The 24,690-nt window shown below is 42.5% G+C and overlaps 1 protein-coding gene across 1 annotated transcript in view; it reads right to left on the bottom strand.

Annotated features, from left to right (window-relative positions):
* EPG5 (ectopic P-granules 5 autophagy tethering factor) overlaps positions 1–24,513 on the bottom strand; it is a 65,121-nt gene extending 40,608 nt beyond the window's left edge. Inside the window, exons 1-15 of the mRNA XM_074166274.1 lie at positions 24,460–24,513; positions 18,909–19,847; positions 16,893–17,136; positions 15,894–16,030; positions 15,204–15,311; positions 14,097–14,170; positions 12,650–12,758; positions 11,978–12,092; positions 11,220–11,370; positions 10,090–10,245; positions 9,578–9,735; positions 3,739–3,893; positions 3,014–3,154; positions 2,651–2,815; positions 1,345–1,464 (exon numbers count right to left, since the gene is read on the bottom strand). Coding sequence (XP_074022375.1) covers positions 1,345–1,464; positions 2,651–2,815; positions 3,014–3,154; positions 3,739–3,893; positions 9,578–9,735; positions 10,090–10,245; positions 11,220–11,370; positions 11,978–12,092; positions 12,650–12,758; positions 14,097–14,170; positions 15,204–15,311; positions 15,894–16,030; positions 16,893–17,136; positions 18,909–19,847; positions 24,460–24,513 — 2,826 coding nt within the window. The remainder of the gene's footprint in view (positions 1–1,344; positions 1,465–2,650; positions 2,816–3,013; positions 3,155–3,738; positions 3,894–9,577; positions 9,736–10,089; positions 10,246–11,219; positions 11,371–11,977; positions 12,093–12,649; positions 12,759–14,096; positions 14,171–15,203; positions 15,312–15,893; positions 16,031–16,892; positions 17,137–18,908; positions 19,848–24,459) is intronic.
* Between the last annotated feature and the right edge of the window lie 177 nt (positions 24,514–24,690).

Below are 24,690 nucleotides of genomic sequence, written 5' to 3'. Positions count from 1 at the left end.
TCTCCCTCCACCCATCCCTTTTGGTCAAGGCTATCAACTTATACTATTTGGCTAAAGTTTTCCAAATTAGACATTGGTCTCTGATTAAATTTTGTTTCTACTATTAAAAAAAAACCAAAACAACCAACCACACACAACCTTCAATAATGTTTAAGACTGCTAGTGAAAGGAAAACTAAAAATATGTATACAAAAAAAAAAAATAACGTATGTCAACAAAAAAAAGCCTAAAACCTGGCAGCCTCTCCTTGGAAAGAAATCTGTAATGCAGACAGGTAGAGCCTCTGTGCCCTGTAAATGTGTCCATTACCACGAAGAGCCTGTCTAGATCAGAGAATGATAAATCTTTGGGATTTAAAAATATTAAAAATATTGTACGCGCTCTGACAGACCAGTGTAAAATACAGAGCTGGGAGTCAATGGAGATATTTCATCCTCTCCGAGTGAGGGTACAAGAACCTAAGCATTATTTTCTCTCAAGTAGCAGTTAGAAGCTCACACAAGTCAAGACAGATTCACCAATACAAGTGGCAACCAAGGCTGAAACAGGCTTAAAAAGAGAACTCATCTAGATGGCACAAGACAACAAACTGTGATTAAATAGTACAGAGAAGCAAGTCAGAAAGAGCAGAGACAACAAGGAACATTCAAAGAGGGGGAAGAAAAGACTGGGGAGGAGGGTAGGAGAGAGCACTGTACAAGAAATACCAAGAAGACAAAGCACAACACAATGCTAAAAGCTCTGAATAAATAAATAGAAGCATCTTGGATTGAATATCCAAAAAAGGGATTTTTAACCTTGATCTTTCTATCCTTCCATTCCCCTTCTGTAACTTGGACCCATACCTTCCTCAGTCACCAACTGAGGGGAGTTCAGGTAACACAGCACTGATCACTACTGAAAAACTCCTAAAATCTTGAGTCTTTAAATAAGGTAAGACTAAGAGCTGGAGACACAGGAAGGATGTCTCTTATGTCCACCAGTAATAGCAAGTAGCCTTTCATTAAGCAAGTACTGGCCAATTCGGCATCAGTAAAGGGAGCTTTGCAAGAACAGTTCGCAACTCTCCAACTACGGGCTGGATAATAATGCAAACCTACAAGGGGGACAAATTTAAACTTTCTATTTCCAATATAGAAGTTTAACGTAAGTCTAAGAGTATCTTCAAATAGGTCTGTGGGTGCAAAAATACTGAGAGTTGGTATATTATGATGTTCTACTAGTATCAAGATGGCACAGCTTATAAAAGAGAAAAAAAAGAAAAGAAAACAAGGTTTTGGCCTGCAGCTTTTCCTACCTATCACCATCAGTAAGCTACTCCCCGGAATTCTGAAGAAGGCTTACCTGTTTTATGCTTTCAGAAAGCAGCCCAGCATACGGTTTCTGGGAGAGGTATTTCTGATATGCCTCCAGGACCATCAATGCAACTTCAGAATGGACAGCTGGATCCAGATGAAGAGCATCCTGCTAAAAATAGAATCATACCACAAAACTTTGCCTCATTTGAAAGATCTCTACAACTGTATCAAGTCAGTTGCAGTACAGAGAAATAAATCTTAATTTGAACACCCAGAAAAAGATTAAGTATTGTAATACTTGATCAAAATCTTGGCCAGTAAGAAAAATTCTGGAGGAACATTGAAGAATAATGAGCTCACACTGGGCAATATAAAGCTCAACAGCTAGATTATTTCCAGAAAAAAGTGACCACAATCACTTCTCACATGCATTTGGTGGATTTATAGCAATTAATCCAAAGATCCACAGATGGCATTTTAAATTAAATAGTACAGACACTAGAAATCTTGCCAAAACCATAAAACACAAGTTTGTTGTACCAAAACATAGGAATAATTCTTATTAATTGCCACATTAAAGAACGATTTTTCCCCATATCGAAGTGTACAGACATGACACTCTTACTGCCCAGAAAAGACCTCACAGTTAACTTTCCCCACCATTCCTTTGTTTTTAACGTTCATCAAGGAACAGGGAGGAAAAGGTAAGGCAATCTTCATGTACCAGCACCAGCACAGCAAAGAGAAGAGTTCAGTATGACCAAATGGACGGATGCTAAAATGGGCAACAGGATTTTTCCTCCAATCTAATTCTGTTTCTCTCTGAAAAAGTGTTCACCTTTGATTGGACCCCAAACTGACAGAGGTCCTGGCATAACCCATTCTGTGGAATATTTTCCGATCATTTAAATAATGCTCAGGGCTTTGAAATCTCTAATTTCTCTCTCGCATTGTGAAAAACATACCTGGCTACCAGGCTGCAAACTACAGTCACATCAGTCTCATACACACTTCTCAGAGGATTCTGCTGTTTCTACAGCCAGAGACATCTTAGTCAAGTACCTCACAAAAATTGTCCTGTCAGCTGTTCCCCCTTGTTTAGAGAGAGGAAACTCCTGCTTAAATATCTACTTTAATCTCAGCCACAGCACTACAAAAAAGCAACGCAAGCAAATCCCCCGGCAGAATGCTGCACCATTATTGTCAAGTTCCCATCCTATGCCATCAAGTGTACAGCCACCATATAAAAGCATGCAATTAACTGTTTTCAAATTCAGTTACAGTTCCAGGTTGAGTAAAACTTTCACTCTGTAAAACTGACCAAGTTCAGGCCTCCTGCTTTTAATACATACATGCTCACCGAATCCCCAGTTCAGCCCTTCCAGGATAATGCAGGCTAGTTTGTTCTCTACTGTCGTTAGATTGTAATTTAATAACCAATCACGAATCACTGCGATCTCAGATGAAGAAGGCTTCCACAGGTGCAACGGCAGTTCTTTAAACAGATATAAAGAAACCTTTGAGGGCAGAAAAGAAAATGGCTAATCAGTATGCAGTACAGAACAATAATCAGCATTATGCCCTTCTATCTTAAAGAGTGATATGATCAAAAAAACATGGACAGGCTTTTAACACAACCCATTCGTACCCCGAGTCCGGTATGGCCTCTAGTTTTAACTGGGTGCCTACTTTAAATGATGGACGTTAGCACTTACCATCCCAACTTTCTCGATGGTCTCTCTAACTCGATCCAGCAGCACAGAAATAATGTGTGTGTGGATGCTGGCGATCGCTCCCAAGAGTTCTCGACCAACTTTTGAAAACGTCTCTCTTGTAGAAAGGCTAACATAAGACACCTGAGAAGATAAGCAGAGAGAAGTTACTGGGTATGGCTGACCTTCACTGACACCGCAATAAAACGTCTTTTTGGAAAATATAGAACTAAATTGGTGATTCTGGAAAAAGTTAATAAATGCCAATATTAAAACTGAAACTGATTGCCCTAGGAGTTAAGGAAATTATTATCATCACAGTGCCAAAAATAAAGCCTGAAACTAAACATGGGAACAACACCCCACATACACACTAAAATAAAAAATCCAACCACCACAAAACTACATACCACAACAGAAAAAACACCACACAAGGAATTTCAGAGCTACATGTTAGATCTGTGCGAGAAAAATGAAGCAACACAAAAGATATTTTTGTTCATTGTTTCATTCTGGCTTGATCTTCAGAGAAGTTGCCCTTTCTCCCAGAAAAACATGCACTCCAGGATATTTTAATTCTGTACTAGATTATAAACCTCAGAAGTAGCACTTTCTTAGTTCCATGGTAGAACAAACTACAGAAACCATGAATGGTTCACACTTTCCTCTGTTAGAAAGAAAAAGAGCACATTTTTCCTTTTCCTGAAAGTACCAGGACTGCTACTTGCCTCATATATCTCCAGAACAATGATTTTGATAAAATCCTGATCAACATCAGCCCGTTTGGTTTGTGCCATCTGAGCAAATGTAGTAAGCAGACAAATTTCTTCCGAGCAGTTCATTGATTTAAGATACTTCTCAAAATTTTCAAGGTGCTCTGGGTCTAGAAAAAAAGTCACATGAAAGAAACATGATAAAAGAATTGCTGTAGGACATAAAACTTCAACCTTTATAAAATTATTCACAGTTCAATCCTAGAAAAGGAATCAGTGACAAAGGAATTATCATCACCCAAGGCTTGTAAATTAGTATTGTCTCTTCAGAAGCTTTAAAATAAGGTGCAAGAAACACTGTAATACACAGTGAGCCCATACGATTCACTAAATATGCTAATATTTCATAATGAAAGCTAAAACTGCTCCAAGAACAGCTGGAATCCAATTTTTAATATTATTTTAACTATGCAACGTCGATCATTCACAGGAAGAACTGCTTGAATCTTTTGCTTTTTAAAAATGTTACCATGGTTTTGGCTTCCATTACATACTGGAGGAATTAATTCCACAGATTAAGCCCAAATTATATGAAAGGATTCCAGTTTTAATCAGCACACGGTCAAGAGAAGATTAAAACGAAGCCCATACAAGCACAGCAGAAGGGTTTTGATCAAGTTGAGAAACTCTGCCCATTCCACATACCACAATCTCAAGCAACAACTAAATTGGGGAGATACTTCTATGCCAGTTACAAATAAAAACACTTCAAGCATCTAGTCCTGGGCATAGATGATGTTCAGGAGTTACAAGGAAAGATCAGTTTCAGTTCCTTAAACTCAATACAAGAAAATTACTGAATGCACTTGCTTGGAAATATCTCTGAAAACAGAACTGAAGTTGCACAGCACAGGAAGGCTAAGAGATGGAACCAGGAACCAAATCAGGCAAGCGAAAGCCCAGGCAGAACTGAATCTAGCCAGGGACATAACAAACAGTAAGAAAAACTTCTATAGATATGTCAGGAACAAAGACAAGACTAGGGAAGTTGTGGGCCCTCTCCGGAAGGAAACGGGAGACCTGACCTCCCAGGATATGGATAAGGCTGAGCTACTGAACAACTTTTTTGCCTCAGTCTTCACCGGCAAGGGCTCTAACCACACTGCCCAAGTCACGGAAGGCAAAAACAAGGGCTCTGCGAATGAAGAACCGCCCACAGCAGAAGAAGATCAGGTTCGAGACATATTAAGGAACCTGGAGGTGCATAAGTCCATGGGACCTGATGAAATCCACCCACGGGTCCTAAGGGAGCTGGCAGACGAAGTCACTAAGCCGCTTTCCATCATATTTGAGAAATCGTGGCAATCTGGTGAAGTTCCTGCTGACTGGAAAAAGGGGAACATAACCCCAATATTCAAAAAAGGAAAAAAGGAAGACACAGGGAACTATAGACCAGTCAGCCTCACCTCTGTGCCTGGCAAGATCATGGAGCACATCCTCCTGGAGTCTATGCTAAGGTGCATGGAAAATAAGGAGGTGACTGGAGACAGCCAGCATGGCTTCACCAAGGGCAAATCGTGCCTGACAAATTTGGTGGCCTTTTACAATACTGCCACAGGCTTGGTGGACAAGGGCAGAGCAACAGACGTCATCTACCTGGGCTTATGCAAAGCATTTGACACTGTCCCACAAGACATCCTGGTCTCAAAATTGGAAAGTCATGGGTTTGATGGATGGACCACTCGGTGGATCAGGAACTGGCTGAATGGCCACACTCAAAGGGTTGTGGTCAATGGTTCAATGTCCAATAGGCGGCCAGTGATGAGTGGAGTTCCTCAGGGGTTGGTACTGGGACCAGTGCTGTTCAACGTCTTTGTCGGAGACATGGACAGTGGGATAGAGTGCACCCTCAGCAAGTTTGCTGACGACACCAAGCTTGGTGGCGCGGTCGACACGCTGGAGGGAAGGGATGCCATCCAGAGGGATCTGGACAGGCTTGAGAGATGGGCTTGTGCAAATCACATGAAGTTCAACCAGGCCAAGTGCAGGGTCCTGCACCTGGGACGTGGCAATCCCAGGCACAAATACAAGTTGGGTAGAGAATGGCTGGAGAGCAGCTCTGAGGAGAAGGACTTGGGGGTGTTGGTGGATGAGAAGCTCAACATGAGCTGGCAGTGCGCACTGGCAGCCCAGAAAGCCAACCGCATCCTGGGCTGCATCAAGAGAAGCGTGGCCAGCAGGTCAAGGGAGGTGATTCTACCCCTCTACTCTGCTCTCGTGAGACCCCACCTGGAGTACTGTGTCCAGCTTTGGAGTCCTCAACACAGGAAGGACATGGACCTGTTGGCACGGGTCCAGCGGAGGGCCACGAAGATGATCAGGGGGATGGAGCACCTCCCCTATGAAGGCAGGCTGAGAGAGCTGGGGTTGTTCAGCCTGGAGAAGAGAAGGCTCCGGGGAGACCTCATAGCAGCCTTCCAATATCTGAAGGGAGCCTACAGGAGAGCCGGAGAGGGACTCTTTGTCAGGAAGTGTACTGACAGGACAAGGACTAATGGTTTTAAATTGGAAGAGGGGAGATTTAGATTAGATATTAGGAGGAAATTCTTTACTGTGAGGGTGGTGAGGCACTGGAACAGGTTGCCCAGGAAGTTGTGGCTGCCCCATCCCTGGAAGTGTTTAAGGCCAGGCTGGATGGGGCTTTGAGCAGCCTGCTCTAGTGGAGGTGTCCCTGCCCATGGCAGGGGGCTTGGAACTCAATGATCTTTCAGGTCCCTTCCAACTCTAACCATTCCATGATTCTATGATTCTTTCACTTGAATTCAACGCAGGTTTCCTCTTTAAACCCAATAGTGAGATGCTGCCAAAAGCAAATAAATATTTCATTCCTCGAAGTGGGGGACAACAGGAAGGTAAGGGCACAAAGAAACCTGTACAGGAGTTCAAAATAATTTCTATTTCTTCCAAATAACTTTGAATAGAGTCTGTGCAGCAAAGTAAGCACAGTAAGCTGCATTTGAGCTGTAAAATGGCTTGGAGAATGGTCTGCTTCCTCTGAAGCATAACATGCCAGTAAACACTGTTTACAGTGATCTTATCATAGCTGTTGAACATACTAAAAAAGCACTCATTGTGGCACTTGGCTACCTCATCTGCACGGGCATGTGCTCAGCATGCTTGTGATTAAACACTTGCCCTTAGGTTACATTCTATTTTAAGGGCTTTCAAGAATTTTGCAACTGTACTTCAACCTGAGAAGGTCAGACTTGTGCAGCCAAAACATCTCACAACCAGTGTGCTAGATGATTGTGCAATTTAAAGGAAAGAGTTTTTCCATACAGTAAGATAACAACACTCCTGATAGCTACAACAGACATACAGGCGATGTCTCAGCCATTCATCTCCCTTTCCTAAGGCTACCTTTTATCCTTATAGCAGGAGTTACAGAGCACAGCAGAACGACCCACAAAGTGGGGAAGGGGTAGGATGCACAAGTAATGAACAACTTTGACAGCAATCATGATGTGTGTGTCTGTGTTTCATTTAGCATAAACCAGCTAAGCAACAGGAGGAGGGCTGGTGCCAGCTGCTGAGCACATGTGCGCTGGACCTTCTCTGCTGGAGAAGCCATCTTTCAGCTTCCTGCTTCAGCTGCACCTTCTTCTTCACTGTACCTGTGGGCTCCACGTGCTGCAGAGTCTACACCAAATTCACACCAAGCCATAGCTTGGGATTGAAGGACAGGGACAAGGTGAAAGGGAAGAGAGACTCCACTTAAGTCCTATAGTGCCACAGCAGAGCAACGACATGGCCACCACACAGCTGCTACTTGAGCCAATTTCCACCCTCCTCTGCATGTTTGATTACAACTACAATTCAAGTTCAGAAAGACCCTAGAAGTCAGTGGCTCCTCAAGTCTTGGTAATGGCTGTAAAGAAACTGTAACCAGAAATGTTGTTCAGCAGGTTCCTGTTGCCAATTGCAACGGAAGCAGAGTCAATGTTTGTACTCACACAGGCATCCAACATCAAGAAGAAACTACTAAGTCACTGCTTGTCAGTGAAAATGTTTGTTCCACAGTAAATTTATTAACATTTGGTCCACACAAGAACATTTCAAGTTAACTAGACTTCCCATATTTCCCCGGGGCAATATTTTCTATCTGGTAGCTCTCAGAGTCCAGAGGTTGTCCTAGCAAGTGCAGCTCCATCACTGCACTCCATTTCTACCTATCACTTAAAAGTAACTATGCTTCCACCTCTACATGTGCAAGCCTAGAGCTTCCATCAGTTACCAAGGCCTGCTACCACCTTAACATTCACCACTCTTAACATTTCTCAAACTTAATTTGGGAAGGGAAATGAATAAAAAAGGTTCTCTCCCAAGCGAATGTTAATGCCATGGTCTTCTAGGGTACGAATTACAGGAAATTAATTATATTGGTCAGCATTATATTGGTAAGTGTCAGTCAAAAGAAGCTATTTCAGAAGATTAGATGGATTTCACTGAAAGAACTGCTGATATTCCTGTCTAGGCATTTGTGAAAAACAGTATTGTGCTGACATAACCCATCGAGGAGAATGAAGAGGATAAAAATATCCTGCATCAGCATACTAGGGACTTTAAAACAAAAAAGTTAGCTAGAAGCAAAACAAAGCCTGAACAAAACAAAACAAACATGAAAAACAAAAATCAGTGTTTGTTACTTTCAGAGCTGCAACCCACCACATCATATTACATTCTCTTTGTTTGAGATGCAGTAAAAATTTCTTGCAAAAACAAAAATAAGGAAGTTCTACTGAAACAGTGTAACTGTTACTGTTTTGGCTGGCAAGTGCTAACCAGATCAGCACATCACAAAGTGGATGCTCTTGATATCTCTCCCCCACTCTGCATAAACTGCCTGAAATGTTAGCTGAGCTTGCAGAGTCAAGACACTCAGTAACCTCTCAAGATTGGCATTTCCTTCTACTTCTCCATGAAAAGACTTGATGGATGTGGCAACAGCTATCTGAGCTACCAGCTACCTGAAAAGTGAAACACAGAGTGGGATTTGCTCTCCCTGAAGACAGCGAGGAGGCTGTAAAGCAGGGAGTTACTGCTCTGTTTACCTGTCTCCCTGTCAATCAAGTCCTGAAATATTTTCCATGAAGGCAGCAGCACGGGCAAAGTAGCGTTCCAGCTGGCTTCTAAATAACTCTGCTATAGATGAAGCTACCACAATCACTGTGGAGATCACCACAGGACAGAAGTCAAGAGGAAACAGAAAGAAAAAGTGGGATATAGGACAAAAAAAGGCATCAAAAGAAGGCTTGAGATAAGGGAAACATCTGTATTTGTAGAAGATAAGCAGATCTTTCACAATGTAAGTTACTGACGCCAAAACTAGCAAGTTGGGAAGGGAGGGGGAGAGGAAGACTGGGTTATTTATACAAATACCCACAGCTCAACAGTCAAGAACAGCCAAGAGCTGACAAAAAAACCCTACAGGACACAAAATTATTTACTTCAGGATTTAAACCTTACTCTCCAAACGCTATCAAAGGTCAAGATGGGACCTGATATGAGAATACACAGGCTGTACCTACTGCATGGCCCTTTTACAGGTCTCTGAAGCAGACAGAAGCAGTCACCACTACAGAGAAAACTAAACCGGCAGTAGATTCAACAATTCCTGTTAAAATGAGACTTTGGGCAAACACGGAGAGGACGAACCACCCAAGACACTAAGGCCTCTGGACCAGTCATACTGCTGAAGTTGTATTTAACAACGGAACCTGCAAAGGATTAAACCTGTAGCTGATGCAGCAGCAGCCAAACCTATGAGAATTGGTTCTGAGTGCAGGAATTCTACCTTTGAGCCTTTGTTTGCAGTCAGCAGGTTGCAGAGCAGAGCAGAGCTTTTCCAGGTGCTCACTCTCCGCACAGTGCATGACGAAGAAGAGCCTCCAGAGCATGTTGCTGGACAAGGTTCCATAAGGCATCTCAGACATGAACAACCAGACTCCCAACCTGTTGGGATTTGAAGAGGCGGACAGAAACGGTTTCACCCTGATAAATCCCAACATTTGAAAAGGAGACATATGCCCACACCTCTGCCATAGAATCAGGAATGTGAGGATGCGTCGTAGCATCTCAAATTCTGAGTTAACCTCATTCTGAACTGAACAAGCCCCCAGAGCTTCGGTCAGATGCCAGAGTTCAAGGCTTAATTCCTCCCCATCTTGACGCTACCCACGTACTGAAAAATCCTGCATATTGCAGTCTTCCTTAAACCATTAAGTACTTAAAGCTACTCCAAATCCCAGTTTCAAATACCTATCTCCTCCAGGATGAAGCCAGTACCAATCACATGGGACAACCTACCTTTTTGCCTTCAGAACATGTAGAACAGCTCTAAAAAACAGCTCATCAAACTCCAGTTGCAATTTTTCCAGAGAGTAGGGATGGGACACTGATCCATATTGTTTATTGCCACTAACATACTGGGCCCAGTGGTCGCTCACATGACAAAGCGTCATCCTACATAGCAGAACAAGTCGGAGAAGGATCATTAAGTATTATCAGTGTCATCACCATATAGAAACACAGACAAGTGCAACTGGATCAGAGTCGAGTCACAAGAGACATGTGCAACGCTTTGTCCTCTGGTTTCCAGAGATTTCCCTATAAATACCATTTCCCTCCTGTCTTCATACAGGGTTAGTCTAAAATTTCTGCATTAGCCTTCCTTGGTTTTGCAAGCAAACAATGTATAATATTCTGTTACACCAAATTAGTTTGTATATGAATTTTGGAGCCTTAAGGTAAATCCTGCATGATGAAATGGCAGTACTTGTAAAAAGGTCATACAGGAACAGTAATGCAGAGAAAGATACTGCTCTAATAAAGGAAAATGTGGATTTTGTTTCTTATTTAACTGTATCCCCCCCTTGAAAAAATACTCACAGAAGCCATAAAAAGTGACTACTAGAGATTTAAAAATAAATAGTAACTTTTAGGTCCCAATTACATTTACTTCCTGCAACAGTATGAGCATTTTCAACGATCAAGTTAAAAACCCTAAATCAATTCTGGATAATAACAGAAAGCAAGAGTAACACTGCTTATAAATAGGGGTGATTCAAGAAACTCTTGCATTTCAGTGACTTTCCAAGACAAGCCTAAGCACATTCCTGATGGAAGTGAGCCTGGTGTTCCGCAGCATTTAGATTCTGTAATTCCCCGCTTCAAGGCAGCTTCAGAGTCAAGGACCCTGGGATCTCAGATTCACAAATCAACTAACCCTAAACTGATTAATTCTCAGAGCCAATCTACCCAAGAACTGTTTGGGTGTTTTGCTTTGTTTGTTTTATTTGGTGAGATTTGATTTTTTTATTTGGTGGTTTGTTGCTCTTTGGGGTATTTTTTAGGGTTGGTTTTTTTTCAGCAGCTGTGAACTTTAAACTAGATTGTATGAAAACAATTTCATCATATCAGAGAAGACATTCTCTTACTTGATCAGCTGACCAATTCGCTTCACAAATCGTCGGTACCGTGCTCTGTTAAACGTTTCTAACCCCGCAGACAGAATTTCCACTAAGGAGTTTGCAAAAGCAAAAATCTTCATCATCTCCTGGGGAGTTGTTTTTTCAGGAAAATAAGCACCTAAGACAGAGACAGAAAAATAAGCATCAAAAAAAAGCGTGAATCTGGATTTTTTTAAGTAACTTAACAAGCACTGAAAGCAACAATTCACCATATAGCTGGCAAACAGTCCATTGTTAGTTATAGTGAACTGAAATTTATGTTTTGTTTATGAAATGAACAATAAATACCTGTCAAGTTTGAAAGTACAAATAAGCTATGCAGGTTACAAGACCTCTAGCAAGCAATTATCTTCATGCACTTGTCAAGAAATTTAGCAAAATAAAGAATGATTAAATAATTGGAGAAAAATCACAGTATCACTACAGCTAAGAGACAAAAGGGGAAAATCAGTTCTGAAAGCACATCTGTAGGTATAGCTATAGAGCAGATCAAAACTAAGGGAAAAGACTCTAACATTTTGCATACCAGTACTTCTATAGGTTTTTTAAGTTATCCCATACACACAGAGTACACTACCATCTCATCTACTTAGTCTTTGAGCAGTTGCACAGGTTCATTATTACTTCACTCGGAGACTCTCCTAATGCAGTAGCATTCTTGGCAGTTTTAGTCATTAATATAATTAGCATAAGCAAAATTAATAACTCCTTAGAAGCTGATTTACCTCCAGACTTAAACCCAAGGAACTGCTGAAAGAGTTCATGAAACGGGAATTGTGACAAAAGGGCAATCAAGTCATCTTCCGAAAGCAAAATCCAGCTCGTTTCAGGATCCTCATCCTATAGACAAATACAGTCACTTTTAGGAGCTTTACAATAAAACACATAGTAAAAGGGCTTCACTATTGTACTAATTACAGTTTGATTGTACAATTTTGACTGTAAGAGGAAAACAAAGAAAGAATGAATGAACTCTCCTCTCCACACACACAAGCTCCTAAATTCCTCTTCTGTGTGTGCGTTTCTACATAAAAGCCCTCATGAGCTAGGAACAAGAGCCAGAGGCAAGGCTTTGTTACTCCAACCCAGCTAAAGGGAAGCACCTATTCAAACATAGGTCTACTTCCATTCTCCTTTTGCGTGCAACAGCTCAAATGTTCAAATTGTATCCGTTGATACTCATTCCTAGAAGCTCCACTATCTACAGTTATATCACAGAGACAAAAGGAGAGTAAAATAGATCCAAGTTTCAAACAATGCTTTTTAACTGAAAAAGTCAGCTTTTCTTCCTCAAATTCACAAAAATAAATACAGTAAGTTTGAGCAAAAGCATAAAGGGAACAAAAAAGAAAAGAAAAAAAAAAAACACAACCAAAAAAATAAGTAATTTTCTGTACCTCTTCTCCTCCTTCATCCACCAGGGTCCAGTTTCCAGATTCTTTCCCAGATGAAGAGGAACTTTTCCTTTCACTTGGTTTCATATGGCACATGAAGTCCACCCGATTTCTGATTTTAAGTGAAAAATCAAGTTTCCAAAAACTTAGAAAAATAAAAATTCTGAATGAAGTCATCTTTTAGTTAAGAGAAGATATTAAAATAGCAGATACAAGAACAAGAGATTAGCAAGTATGGCAGAAAGCAGCCTGAAAGAAAAGGACCTGTTGGTCAACAGCTGGCTGAACATGAGCCAGCAGTGTGCCCAGGTAGCTAAGATGCCACATCCTGAACTCTATCAAGAACAGTGTGACCAGCAGGACTGGGGCAGTGACTGTCCCCCTGTACTGGGCACTGGTGAGGCCCCACCTCAAGTGCTGGGTCCAGGTTTGGGGCCCTCACGACAGGAAAGACATTGAGGTGCTGAAGCGTGTCCAGAGAAGGGCAACGGAGCTGGTGAGGGGTCTGGAGCAGAGGAGCGGCTGAGGGAGCTGGGGGTGTTCAGCCTGGAGAAAAGGAGGCTGAGGGGAGACCTTCTCGCTCTCCACAACTCCCTGAAAGGAGGGTGTAGCCAGGGGGGGTCGGTCTCTTCTCCCAAGGAACAGGCAATAGGACAAGAGGAAATGGCCTCAAGTTGTTCCAGGGGAGATTTAGGATGGATATTAGGAAGAATTTCTTCCCTGAAAGGGTTATCAGGCCTTGGAACAGGCTGCCAAGGGAAGTGGGGGAATCTCCATCCCTGGAGGTATTGAAAAGCCGGGCAGATGTGGTGCTGAGGGACATGGGTTAGTGGTGGTTTTGGCAGTGTTAGGGTGATGGCTGGACTCGAGGATCCGAAAGGTCTTTTCCAATATAAACAATTCCATGATTCTATGATTAAAACTTGGATGAGGAGGAGACAATTTATATATTTTTATAAAATGTAAAAAACATGACAGTTTTCCCTGATTACTGATTTCATTAACTAGCTTCTCCAGGCACCACGTACAATTCTAGATAAAAGCATGAAAAATAAAATAAGAAGCCCAACCAGCGTATACACCAACTTAGCAAACCCTCTACTCAAGGGCTTCTGTTGCAGATGCTATAATGAACAAGCCATTGCGGAAGGCAATAACTCTATTTCAGAAGTCACAGTAACAAAACACATGGGTGTGTCAGACTTCACAAGCCGTTTGACATCTCAAAGCAAGCTGCGTCACACTGTGCACAGCAGGAGAATGTACTGCCAAGGCTGTATTTTAAGATGAATGAGTAAAAACAGTTCGAATTAACTGTGAACCTCTTATTTGAGCCTGCTTTTATGACTTTGCCTGCAATGAACTTCCAGAGTTTTACAATTAGATCGTGTGTCATGTTTTCGACTCTTAAACAATCAGGACACATTTATAAAATCATATTCACACTTACTTGACAGGAGACATAAGCAAGGCAAGAGATTGCATGAAATGAAAGACACCTGATGGATTATCCAAGACTTTGATCTGAAATGAAATGCAAAAATCTAAGTAAATCTAAATAAGTAAAACAAAGGCAAATTAGTTTTACCAGAGAAATTAAAATTCTAGGTTTCTCATTTTTCACTAGCTTTTTCTTCAGACTAAAAAGTATTCATAAAAGACAGACACTCTGGAGAAATATAGCTATGGCAAAATATTGGAAGCTGTCCAAAAGAAGTACTTACAGAAACTAAAGGAGGGGAAAAAAACATCAAAAGCTCCGCTCCACAAAAAAAAAAAAGACAACATATCTCTGTTTCACACGTACTTCTGGGCACCAGGGGGAATCTGGATGTTGAGCACAGGGGAAGTTAGGAACCTACCATGTTAAGTTAATGGTTGGACTCAATGAGCTTAAAGGTCTTTTCCAACCTAAATGATTCTATGATTCTATTCTATCCTTTTATTTTATCGCTTGCCTTCCCCTAACAGTGTAATTGCAATCCACTTCCTATGGCTAGAGTTCCAACATCTTCCCCTCTTGGAGTTAATATGTTCTTTGCAAGAATGCCCTAGTGCTCTTGGATATCTGCACTCCCTCTACGCAAAGTGAACCCTTTCCCTTTCAACTATCCAACTAATAAACTTTCCAAGGAAACCAGTCCAAATTTAACACGTGGGATATAAAAATCTGTTCTTCTTCATTTCATCACAGAGCAGCCTCTGGTCTCACTTGTCTCATACACAATTGCTCCTTCAAGTCTAAATATTCTTTCCATTTCTTGGAGAGCACTCCCAAAACCTGCTGCTGCAGGAAGCCGCCTGAGGCGCACCACAAGCCCTTGACTCCCTTTCACGGAGCCTCTCTAGCCAAGAACGAGAAGTGTGTTTCCCTGTTAACCTGCTCATGGTTGGGGTAAACACATCCCTTGACAAACCCCTCACTGCCACCACAATCCCACAGACCCGGGAACACAGTGTCAGTCATGAGGGATGGTCTAGACACAAGACACTCTCCTTTCCTACCCACTCCACTCCCACTCCAACTTTCTGACAATAAAGAATTAAACATTCACACCTGAATGAACGGACAAGCCCATTCGCTGATCCCAGCCGGACACCGAAGGATGTGGTTGAAGAGGAAGAGATGGTCACCTGGACAGCCAATTCTTTGCAGCACAGAAACCTAAAGGGCAGTATATTAGAATCTTGTAAGCAATTTTAAGGTTTATTCCTTTACAGTCTTGCTAACTAGCATAACACTGTTTTTTTCATTTCTCTTCCCATGCTTTCTCTAACAAATCTCAATTTTCCGAACAAGTTACAGGAGAACAATATTTAAAAGTCTGCTTGCTTGGCTTATGAGCCACAAACCGTTTTCTTTGCTGGAGAAAAATGAATTACTTGACAATTGCATTAAAAACTAGTTTATTTACAAATCAGCAAGAATAGAAGTTTCTCAAAAATGACAAGTCTGAATAGTTTTAATTTCAGAATAAGTAAAAGCATGAGTATTAAGTCCACTTTGAGCAGTGTTGGCTGCTCAGGCGCCAGTCCTCATTAATGCTGCTGACCTCCACTGACTTCATCAGACAAGGGAATTCATTCTAAAGATTCACTGACAGATTCTGTTCCTCAAGTAGAACAAAACCCCCCAAAAAATCACTGCATGTTGGACAGTGAGAGAAACAGTAACACTTTCAGAAATGACTCCCAAATGCATCCCACGTGTTGAATCAAACAGATATATCTATGGTTACTCCCTCACCAGCCTCTGCAGCCACATGAGAAGGTCACTCTGAAACTGAGGATCTTCGATAACTCTGCGCGTGAAACTGAAAAGGACACTGATACATTCCTTCAAGTGGTACAAGTCTGAAGAAAGGTTTTCTGACTGCTTTGAAACTGTAAATTAAAAACAGAATTAAGGAGGTTTGACAAGCAGCTCTCAGCAGTAGCATAAGTAGTGGTTTTGGGGCAATATAGAAAACTTGCTGTCTGTATCTATAGATACCAAGATACTTCACCACAGCCGCTTGCTAAATCTTAAGTACACTTACTTAGAATACTTAATCTTCTAATTAAGCACTGGACGCTAATTACAAGAATAATATACTATGGTTACTCTCATAAAAGGCCCTCCCTAAACATAAACTTCATAAAAACCACCATTTACTATGCATATAAACTACGTGGGAGGCAAAGGGAGGAGAACTAAGAAGGATAAATATCTAGGGCAGAAGGGGGAGGAACACTTTCACTAAAAGATTATGTTGACACAAACCCAAATAAGTAATACACCTAGGATGAAAACCAAAAAGATTTCTAAGTATTAGGGCTGTGAGATTTCAAAGGGTCTTCCAAAAGGAAGTAAAGCAGGAAAAATATCCAGCTGGTTTTGGAACTGTGCAAAATCAATTTGGAAACGGGACTGCATTATAAGTTGTCTTTGACAACAGAAGATTGTAGTCCAGGTGTGTCCCACCCCCACGCCACCTGGTGTTCCTCTAGAACAATCAGTGGCAGTATGCAGCTTAGACAGAAGGCACTCCTGCATTCAGCTTCCACTCTCCAGGTGAATAAGCTAGAGAACTGCAGTTTTTCCTGAGATAAAAAAGTTTCACTGATTCCTGCATAAGATCAGCAGGTTTTACTATCAGAGTAGAAACGCTCCAGTACACAGATTCCTCAAGACTCCAAAACTGCAAGTTTTTAGGGTGCTGGTCACCCTAAACAGCAGAGGGAGTGGTCCAGACCAGCAACATACCTTGTTCCTGCTGTTGAAGAGCCACCGATCTCAGCAGGGACGAGCTGCTGAGCAACCTGTAGACATAGGACTCCACTTGCAACCGGGACAACACTGAAGTGTACGAGTGCAGCGCCAGCGTCTGATGGACGTGCTCTGCTTTGGCTTCAAACAGCTTCTTCAGCTCCCCCAACACACTCTCGTTCAGCTCCACTGTCTGGTAGCGATGGTGACCTGTCACTTTGCACTGATCTGCACAGACACCCTGAAAAGAAAGCAAATATTTTATTGAACTGGTTTTGTCATTTTGTTGGGTCAAGAGTGCTTACAGAAATTAATCTTGACATAACCCTCCCTTCAACAGATTTCAAAGCTTTCATTAAAGGGGCCACTTCACAGGTGGAAAAGATAAACATGTCAGAACATCCTACATACTTTTTTAGAGCTGCTGATTACTGAAGATTCACATCCCTGACTTCTGAAAAAATTACTCTACAAGCCCTCAATAACTGATTTAGAAACAGACATTAAATGACTTGTCTGCATCACTGAGCCATGAACAAAATCAGGTCTCTCTACTCCCAGCAAGCGCACCTGCTTCGCAGTTTACAGATTTCCATAAATATTTAGATCTGCCATTTTAAAGCTAAAATATGTACTGAAACAAGATAAATATTTTTCTAAGCTCCCAGAACTGAATATTTATAGCAATTCCCCATTGTACATTTAAAATTTCCAGAAATGAACTGCAGCCTAAGTTTTTCCCAAACTGGAATTAAAAGCTGAGCCAGTCTTCCTCTGTCCTATCTCTAATTTGTCAGCACAAGAAAACCACAATACAGAACATTCCTGTTACGCTTTTATGCAACCAGGAAACATGCTTCAGAGCCAGCACTTTGGAAGCTTAGTTTGAAAAGCATCCCTGTGTTTCTTAAGTCAGTAGAATAAGAATTTTAAATTAGTAAAAAGACAACAATTATTCCAGACATACGATAAATACATCGTGAATCAGGTTGGAATACGGCAAGCAGCAAGCTTAGCCAATTGTATGACAGTGGGGATGTAAAAGAGACACCAAAATTGCTTTCAGCGTAGAAAGCGATCAACGCAAAAATGAAAGTCCAGTGAGGTTCAGTGTTACTCTCCAGGAAAAGATTCAAACCTGTCCAGTGGATGTCTTTCAATGTCTCAACTCTGAGGAACTGCACAGGAGAGGCACCGTACTCACAGAAACAACAGTAAAAGCCACCACATACATAGGTACTCAGCACCTTTGAATAACGTTGATGATGTGTTGGCTATAAACAGCGTCAGAGCACCAGAACAACTTTATTCACTCCCACTGTAACGTCCAGATCCAAAAACAAGTTACACAGAATGAGTTTGGGGGAAAAATTTTCTGATGCATGCCCCAAAGAGTTCCCCAGACCTGTCTGTTTTGCAGACTGAAATGCTACAGAGTACCACGACCACCCTGGAAGCAACTAAAACCACGAGTACACCTACGAAGCAATAGTTACTGGAAGTGGATGGACCTCGTGGTCCCTCTGCTTTGAGCAACAGGGTAACCCACGAGCATAGCTCGAGCTCCTCTGCAGCTGCTGCCTCTGACAGCAGGACAGTCAGGAATGACGTCAATGAAAACTCACTCTGGGCAGCAGGCCAGATGGGACATCCCTGCTACAGTCATTCTGAAGTCCTCCTCCACCACGTACCCCCTGCATCTTCGTGGAATACTGTGATATAAACTTCACCCAACACTACAGGCAGAACTGGCTGTACACAGCCCGTTCTGACTGACTCAGACAGGAGTCTGACTCCAAAAGAGATCACTAACAGAGATCCCACCACCCTACGCTCGTCAGAGTTTAAAAATCAAACAACAATCTGTCTTAAATCTCAACAGGATGATACTCTGAAACACTGAGCATCAGTGGAGAGACAGAAAGCACAGGCAATCATGTCTTCTAAAACAAAACAGCTTAAATACGATAAACGACAGCAAGTGAAGTTCAAAAGTAGCTTCAGCAACAGCACCTGCACAGTTTTCTGTTCTTCTTTAAAAGTCCATAATCTCCCCTTAACATTTTGGCAGTCTGTGGTCATAGCCTGCAGCTCTGCCTCAGCCAGCAATAGCTGCTTCCTGCAGCGCATGTAGTTCAGGAGCAGCTCATAAAACTCATGTCTGTCCTGATGAGCAACACTTTCGAATTCCTCCGCATAGGAGTCAACATTCTCCAGCCATGAACATGGCTCAAAAATTTTCAGCTGTTCTCTGGTAAATGGCACCAGTTCTGGTTCGGTTGGGAGCTCTGGATACAGCCTTTCATTGTGCAACAGCGGTTTAACTGCGATTATGGTTGGTCTCTCATAGGACAATTCCGCCGACAAGTCTGGATAAACTGGTTTCAATCCCGAACGCTGAATACGTGTTTTGGATTTTTCCGAGAGCTGTGAGACACTAAGAGGAAGCTTCTCTGAAGAACGGACGACAGGATTTTTAACATCCTGTATGTTTTCAGTTTCTCTGTCCCGTACAAAGCCCACCACTGCCTGAGAGCCAGCAGCACTGGAATGCAAGGTACTACGCAATAAATCAGAGTTTCCTGATCCACTAGCAACCGCCTCCATGGGGCTGTCAAGTTTGTCCGACTTGCTTTTTCCACTCTTCTCAACATCCCCCACACACTCCTCATGGGAAGGATCAGCTTTGGACTCTTCTGTAACTGTGGGAGGCTCTAGAGTTACTATCGAAGCCCCTTCATTTGCTGAAGATAAATTACTTTGGGGGATGTTGCACACATCATTTATAGTTTTTCCATCTTCCACTTCATCACTAAGCTGAATTTCTGTAAATGCTCCAGGATGTTCCACTTGCACTTTACTGGCTTGAGAAGACACTTCTGCCACAGGAGGAAGGAAGACATCATCAAGCTCTTGTATCTGCGACTCCTCACTACCTTTTTTCTTTTTTTCCTATGAAAAGAAAATATATTAACAGAGTGTCACTACAAAGTGAATCTCTCTCCTTTGCATTCCAAGTCCCACCATCACCAACACCAGCGTTTGTCAACATCACAACTCCGAAAGCCCCTCTTAACATATTACTTTTCATAATATTAAAGGTAAAACCAAATGCACCAAACAGATCCCTTTTCTTTAGTTGCCTTCGAATACTGCCTATCAGCATTCATTTTTTTGGTCACTTCTTCAACTATGCTTCAACATCTTTATGTAAAAAGCTATAAACATCCCAGGACAGAGTGTTTCGTTAATGTATAAAATAATCAAAATAATAAGTCCCTAGATTTTACCAAATTACAAAAAGTTATATTGAAATTCACCTTAAGTTTTAGAGAAATTTTTAATGAACAGAAAATTATTTTCAAAATGGTATTTGCAGAACAAAAAGTCTGGAGTGCAACCCCTACTTACATTCTAAAACAACCATAAAATCTGTACATATACTGAAATACCTATTGAAAATAGGTATTACACACTAGAGATGTAGAAAAACTTCTTAAGATTATCCACTTTTAAATTAACATCAGTGATAAACAGTTCCCATAAACCTAGTCTAAGGTGTAGATTAACCTCCTTCCCAAAGCACAGCATGGGAAATAATGTTGCACAAGAAGTCAACAAAGATTTTGTCAATTTGTAAATCATTTGCCAATCTGTAAAACAAAAAATTGGCAAAGTGTTTTGCCAATTTGTAAACTGTTTGTGTATACCTAACAGTTTATTAGTAGCCAAAGTGAAAAGAGTTAGGTTATAGTGCTCCAGTTTTGGATGACCTAGATAACATAAAAAAGAACACAGCTGAAATTAGGAAAAGCTCTCAATACTTCTCCATGATTGGGGAAAAGATGATAGCTTTGGAAACAAGTATCACATATACTTTCACTAAATACCTGACACAACTTTGCCTTAGGAGAGGCCTACATGAAAACAGCTCAAATCAAGGTCCTACATAAACTCAATCTCAAGCGCAATTTTACTTGAAATATATGCTCACAGCTCCTTTACAAAAATGGCAATACCCTGGCTTTGCTTTCAGACTGTTTTCCAGAATTTTAAAACCTGTAAACACTTCTGATCACACAAAACACTCCTGACACACCAAAGCTAGCTAAGGCTACAGGTGAGAGGTGAAAAATAGATCAGCACAATTCTTTAAACTAGGATTTAAGAGTTATAATAAACACCTCCTGCTAATTAACTCAAAGTCAGCAATTTCCACAGGATACTGTATCACTAGATCATATTTTTGACAGTGTGATCCGCATACTTTACAAGCGCATGCTGGTCTTCTCTCCTCTACAATCTCAAGGCTCCCTCTTGCAGTCCTCCCCCAGAAGAAGCTCCCTTTATCTTTCAGCAGCATCCTGTATTCCTCCCCAACACTACTGTTAGATAAAATAGTTGTTTTTAAAATTTATAAAGTGTCTTTCAGTTCTCACTTTCCAAGGAAAAAAAAAAAAAGCCATAATCAGGGATTTCACCTGAGAAAAGATGAGAGAAATCAGGTTCTGAATTAACATGAAAGCAAAACCTGCTGTTGCCTCCTCTGAGGATTTAGCCTTTAAGTCATACATGATGCCTGCTCATTAGCCTTGTCTCGTGCTTAACCATCCACCTCTCTTAGCATGTCAGGGAATGACACCTCAAGCCTATTATTTTCCAGGAAACATCTCTGGAGTTACTGAGTGCTCCCCACCAAGGTGCACAGAGACCTACAGGTTCATCTTCACGAGCTCCAGGTTCACTGGTTTTGCCACCTCACTGTCTTTGAATCAGTCTGGTGTTACTGGTGCTGGACAAACTTCCCTTTGGGGTCACTATTTTCAGGAAGCCTTAGGCTCTGTTCCACTACTTGGCAGCTCTGCAGCTGAGCCAGCCTTTCTCCCAGCTCATAAGAATTTCACCTTTTTCATCCCTTTTTCGAAGGTTTATGGCTGTTTCTGGTGTATGGGAACGGAAAAGCCGTTAATGTGACAGGGCCCCAAACTGCATCCTCAAACACCCCTGTGTATTAACAGAGCTGAGCATAATAATAGCAACAAGAATATCAGGAAAGAGTCATAGAATCACAGAATGATATGGGGTTGGAAGGGACCTCTGGAGATCATCTAGTCCAACCTCCCTGACAGAGCAGGATCACCCAGAGTAGGCTGCACAGGAACGTGTCCAGGCTAGTTTTGAATGTCTCTAGAGATGGAGACTCTACCACCTCTCTGGGCGGCCTCTTCCAGGGCTCTGCCACCCTCAGAGGAAAGAAGTTCCTCCTCTTGTTTAGATGGAACTTCTTATGTACAAGTTTGTGCCCACTACCTCTTGTCCTGTCCCTGGGCACCACTGAAAAAAGCCTGGCCCCATCCTCCTGACACCCACCCTTGAAGTATTTATAGGTGTTTAAGTATTTATATGTGTATTCATGTGTAACACTGAAGGATTCTGGATTCTCACATGTGACATCACCAGTGAGTTGTTTCACAGTGAATTACACCTGGAAGGGATGGCCAAAAACAGTGGCCACTGGAGTCACCGTTCACATGTCACTAATGACCTGCCAGCGTCACCTGTGACTCACTGCCTTCCTGCAGGGAACTGATTCTCTTAAACAGCAGTTCTATTTAGAGTTAACTGCCTGGCTCATGCTATGGAGCTGAACTGAAACAAAAACAATGACACACTCTCCTGAGATTGCTTTTCCCTCCAATGTTTACTTGCCTTGGCTTCACAGCCGCAGTTGGTGCATGGATCTAACCCTTGTTTTACAACACAGTGGTCAATTAATCCATTAATTTATTTCCAGAGGTCTTTTGACAGCCATAACCAATTGCTTTGCTGCGTGTGGTGCAGTTTACAACATGTAGAGCTTAAGCAATCAAGGGCAACATTTTCATTTTGACTCAGCTCCAAGGTGGAAATGATCCGAACTGAAATGTCTCACAAACTACTGAAATTCTGCGTAGCACAGCTGCAAGGAAAGCAAAGCCTTCAGAAAGCTGTCAGTACTAACATCCTGAACAAGGAACACTCTCACAACAGGACTAATACCTAGAAAGATGTCCCGGTTTGAAGTAAAACCAAACCAATTTTCTGTTCTGTAACTTTACATCCTAGCCAGGCCTCCTCTAACTCTCTGAAATTAACGGCAGATTGTGGAGAAAACTGCTCGTTCTCAGAATGATCAGCCCAATGTTTGTGCTCCGTGCCAAGGAATGGTGTGCAGGGAGGCCCTTGCTTATACTTATTGCTGTAACAAACAAGGGCAGCCAATTTCGTTATTTGCCCCCTTAGAGGGTCAGAAACGGAAAAAACGTAGAGGGGTCACATCGGTGGGGAGGAGTGGACAGGAGAGGTGACCCAAACCTGACCAACTGGGGTATTCCATCCCATCTGCCCCATGCTCAGTATAAAGGCTGAGGGATCAAAGGGTCAGCCCCCTTCCTGCGATGGCCGACGTCCAGAGAGGACTCTGTCTGTTCATCTGCCTTTGATCCCGATCCATGTGTTCCTGACTCCAGAGCTGGAATCCAGTTCCAATTCGTCATCGAGTCCAGTCTGGGACTTCCCCAGTGCCTGCCGGTGACGTGACTGTCATCCTGGGAGCTTGATACAGTTTTGTATATATTGTATCTATTTCATTATTTTCTTCTTTATTTTTATTTTAATATTAATTCTTCATTAAAGTAGTTTAGTTCATTCTAAACTTCTGAATCTCCTTTATCTCTTTCTCCTCCTCTCTCCTCTTTTTTGGGGGGGGAGAAGGGGGGAGAAGGGTCATCTGTCGGTCTGGTTTTGGTAAAGTCAGCCGAAACCACGACAAAAGAATTGTACTTAACAACTGTAGCACCAACTAAGGAAGAAGAAACACTGTCATCTGCTATACATGGCCTCATGTTTTAAGCATTTAAAAGTCAAACCTATATGTACGAGATGGAGTAAGACTGTCACCCCCTGCAGTATACTAAAACACTGCTAAATGCTGATAAGTAATAAGAGGCAACTCCAGCTGTCTTTCTGTGCAGAGGTACTCAAGAAGGCCGTACAGCATAAATAAATTTAAAAAATAAAACCCAAAAAAGCTTATTTACACCCTCCAACAGCACAGAAACTATCACACCCTTCACCTGGCTGCCAATTACTCCAAGCCTTCTTACATTGCTTCAGAAAAGCGCTGACAGTCAGAAGCCCTTTGAGAAAAACACACACGCACACCCCCGCCCTGCTTTCAGCAGAAGACGACGAACAAACATGGACATAAACACTGCCCAGAGCAGCCACCCCTTCCATAGTTTTAAAAAAAACATACAGAAAACAGGAATAACCCCAAATCCGAGCCAAATCCCTTGACCATAGCCCCACGGTGTGTAATAACCGCCCCCCCCCCGCCAAACACACCCCCCCGTCGCACCAATCCCACCTCACAGCTGCAACCGCCGCCACAGCCGTGAAGCGGCGGTGACAGACACACACACCCCCTCCACGCTGGGCCGCGGACCCCACCACACCGGCCCCGGGACGATGGAACGAGCCCCCCAGTCGTTCCCCGCCACCCCCCGTACCCGTCCCCCCCTACCTTGGGCCTGCTCTTGCCGCGGGCCTTGCGGGGGGGCCTCACGGCCTCGGCCATGGCCCCGCGCTGCAGCCCCGCCCGACGCGGCGGCTAGGGGCGGTGGCGGAAGGGGCCGGCAGGGACCCGCCCCCTCGACGCGCTCGACCAATCAGCAGCGCGGCGGGGACGGGAGGGTCGGAGGGACATACCGCGCTGCCGTGCGTCGCTCTCGGTAGCGGCCTTGGAGGAGGCCGG

The sequence above is a fragment of the Numenius arquata genome, chromosome Z, assembly GCF_964106895.1.
Source record: "Numenius arquata chromosome Z, bNumArq3.hap1.1, whole genome shotgun sequence".
Lineage (NCBI taxonomy): Eukaryota > Metazoa > Chordata > Aves > Charadriiformes > Scolopacidae > Numenius > Numenius arquata.
This window is presented reverse-complemented; position numbering and strand designations above follow the sequence as displayed.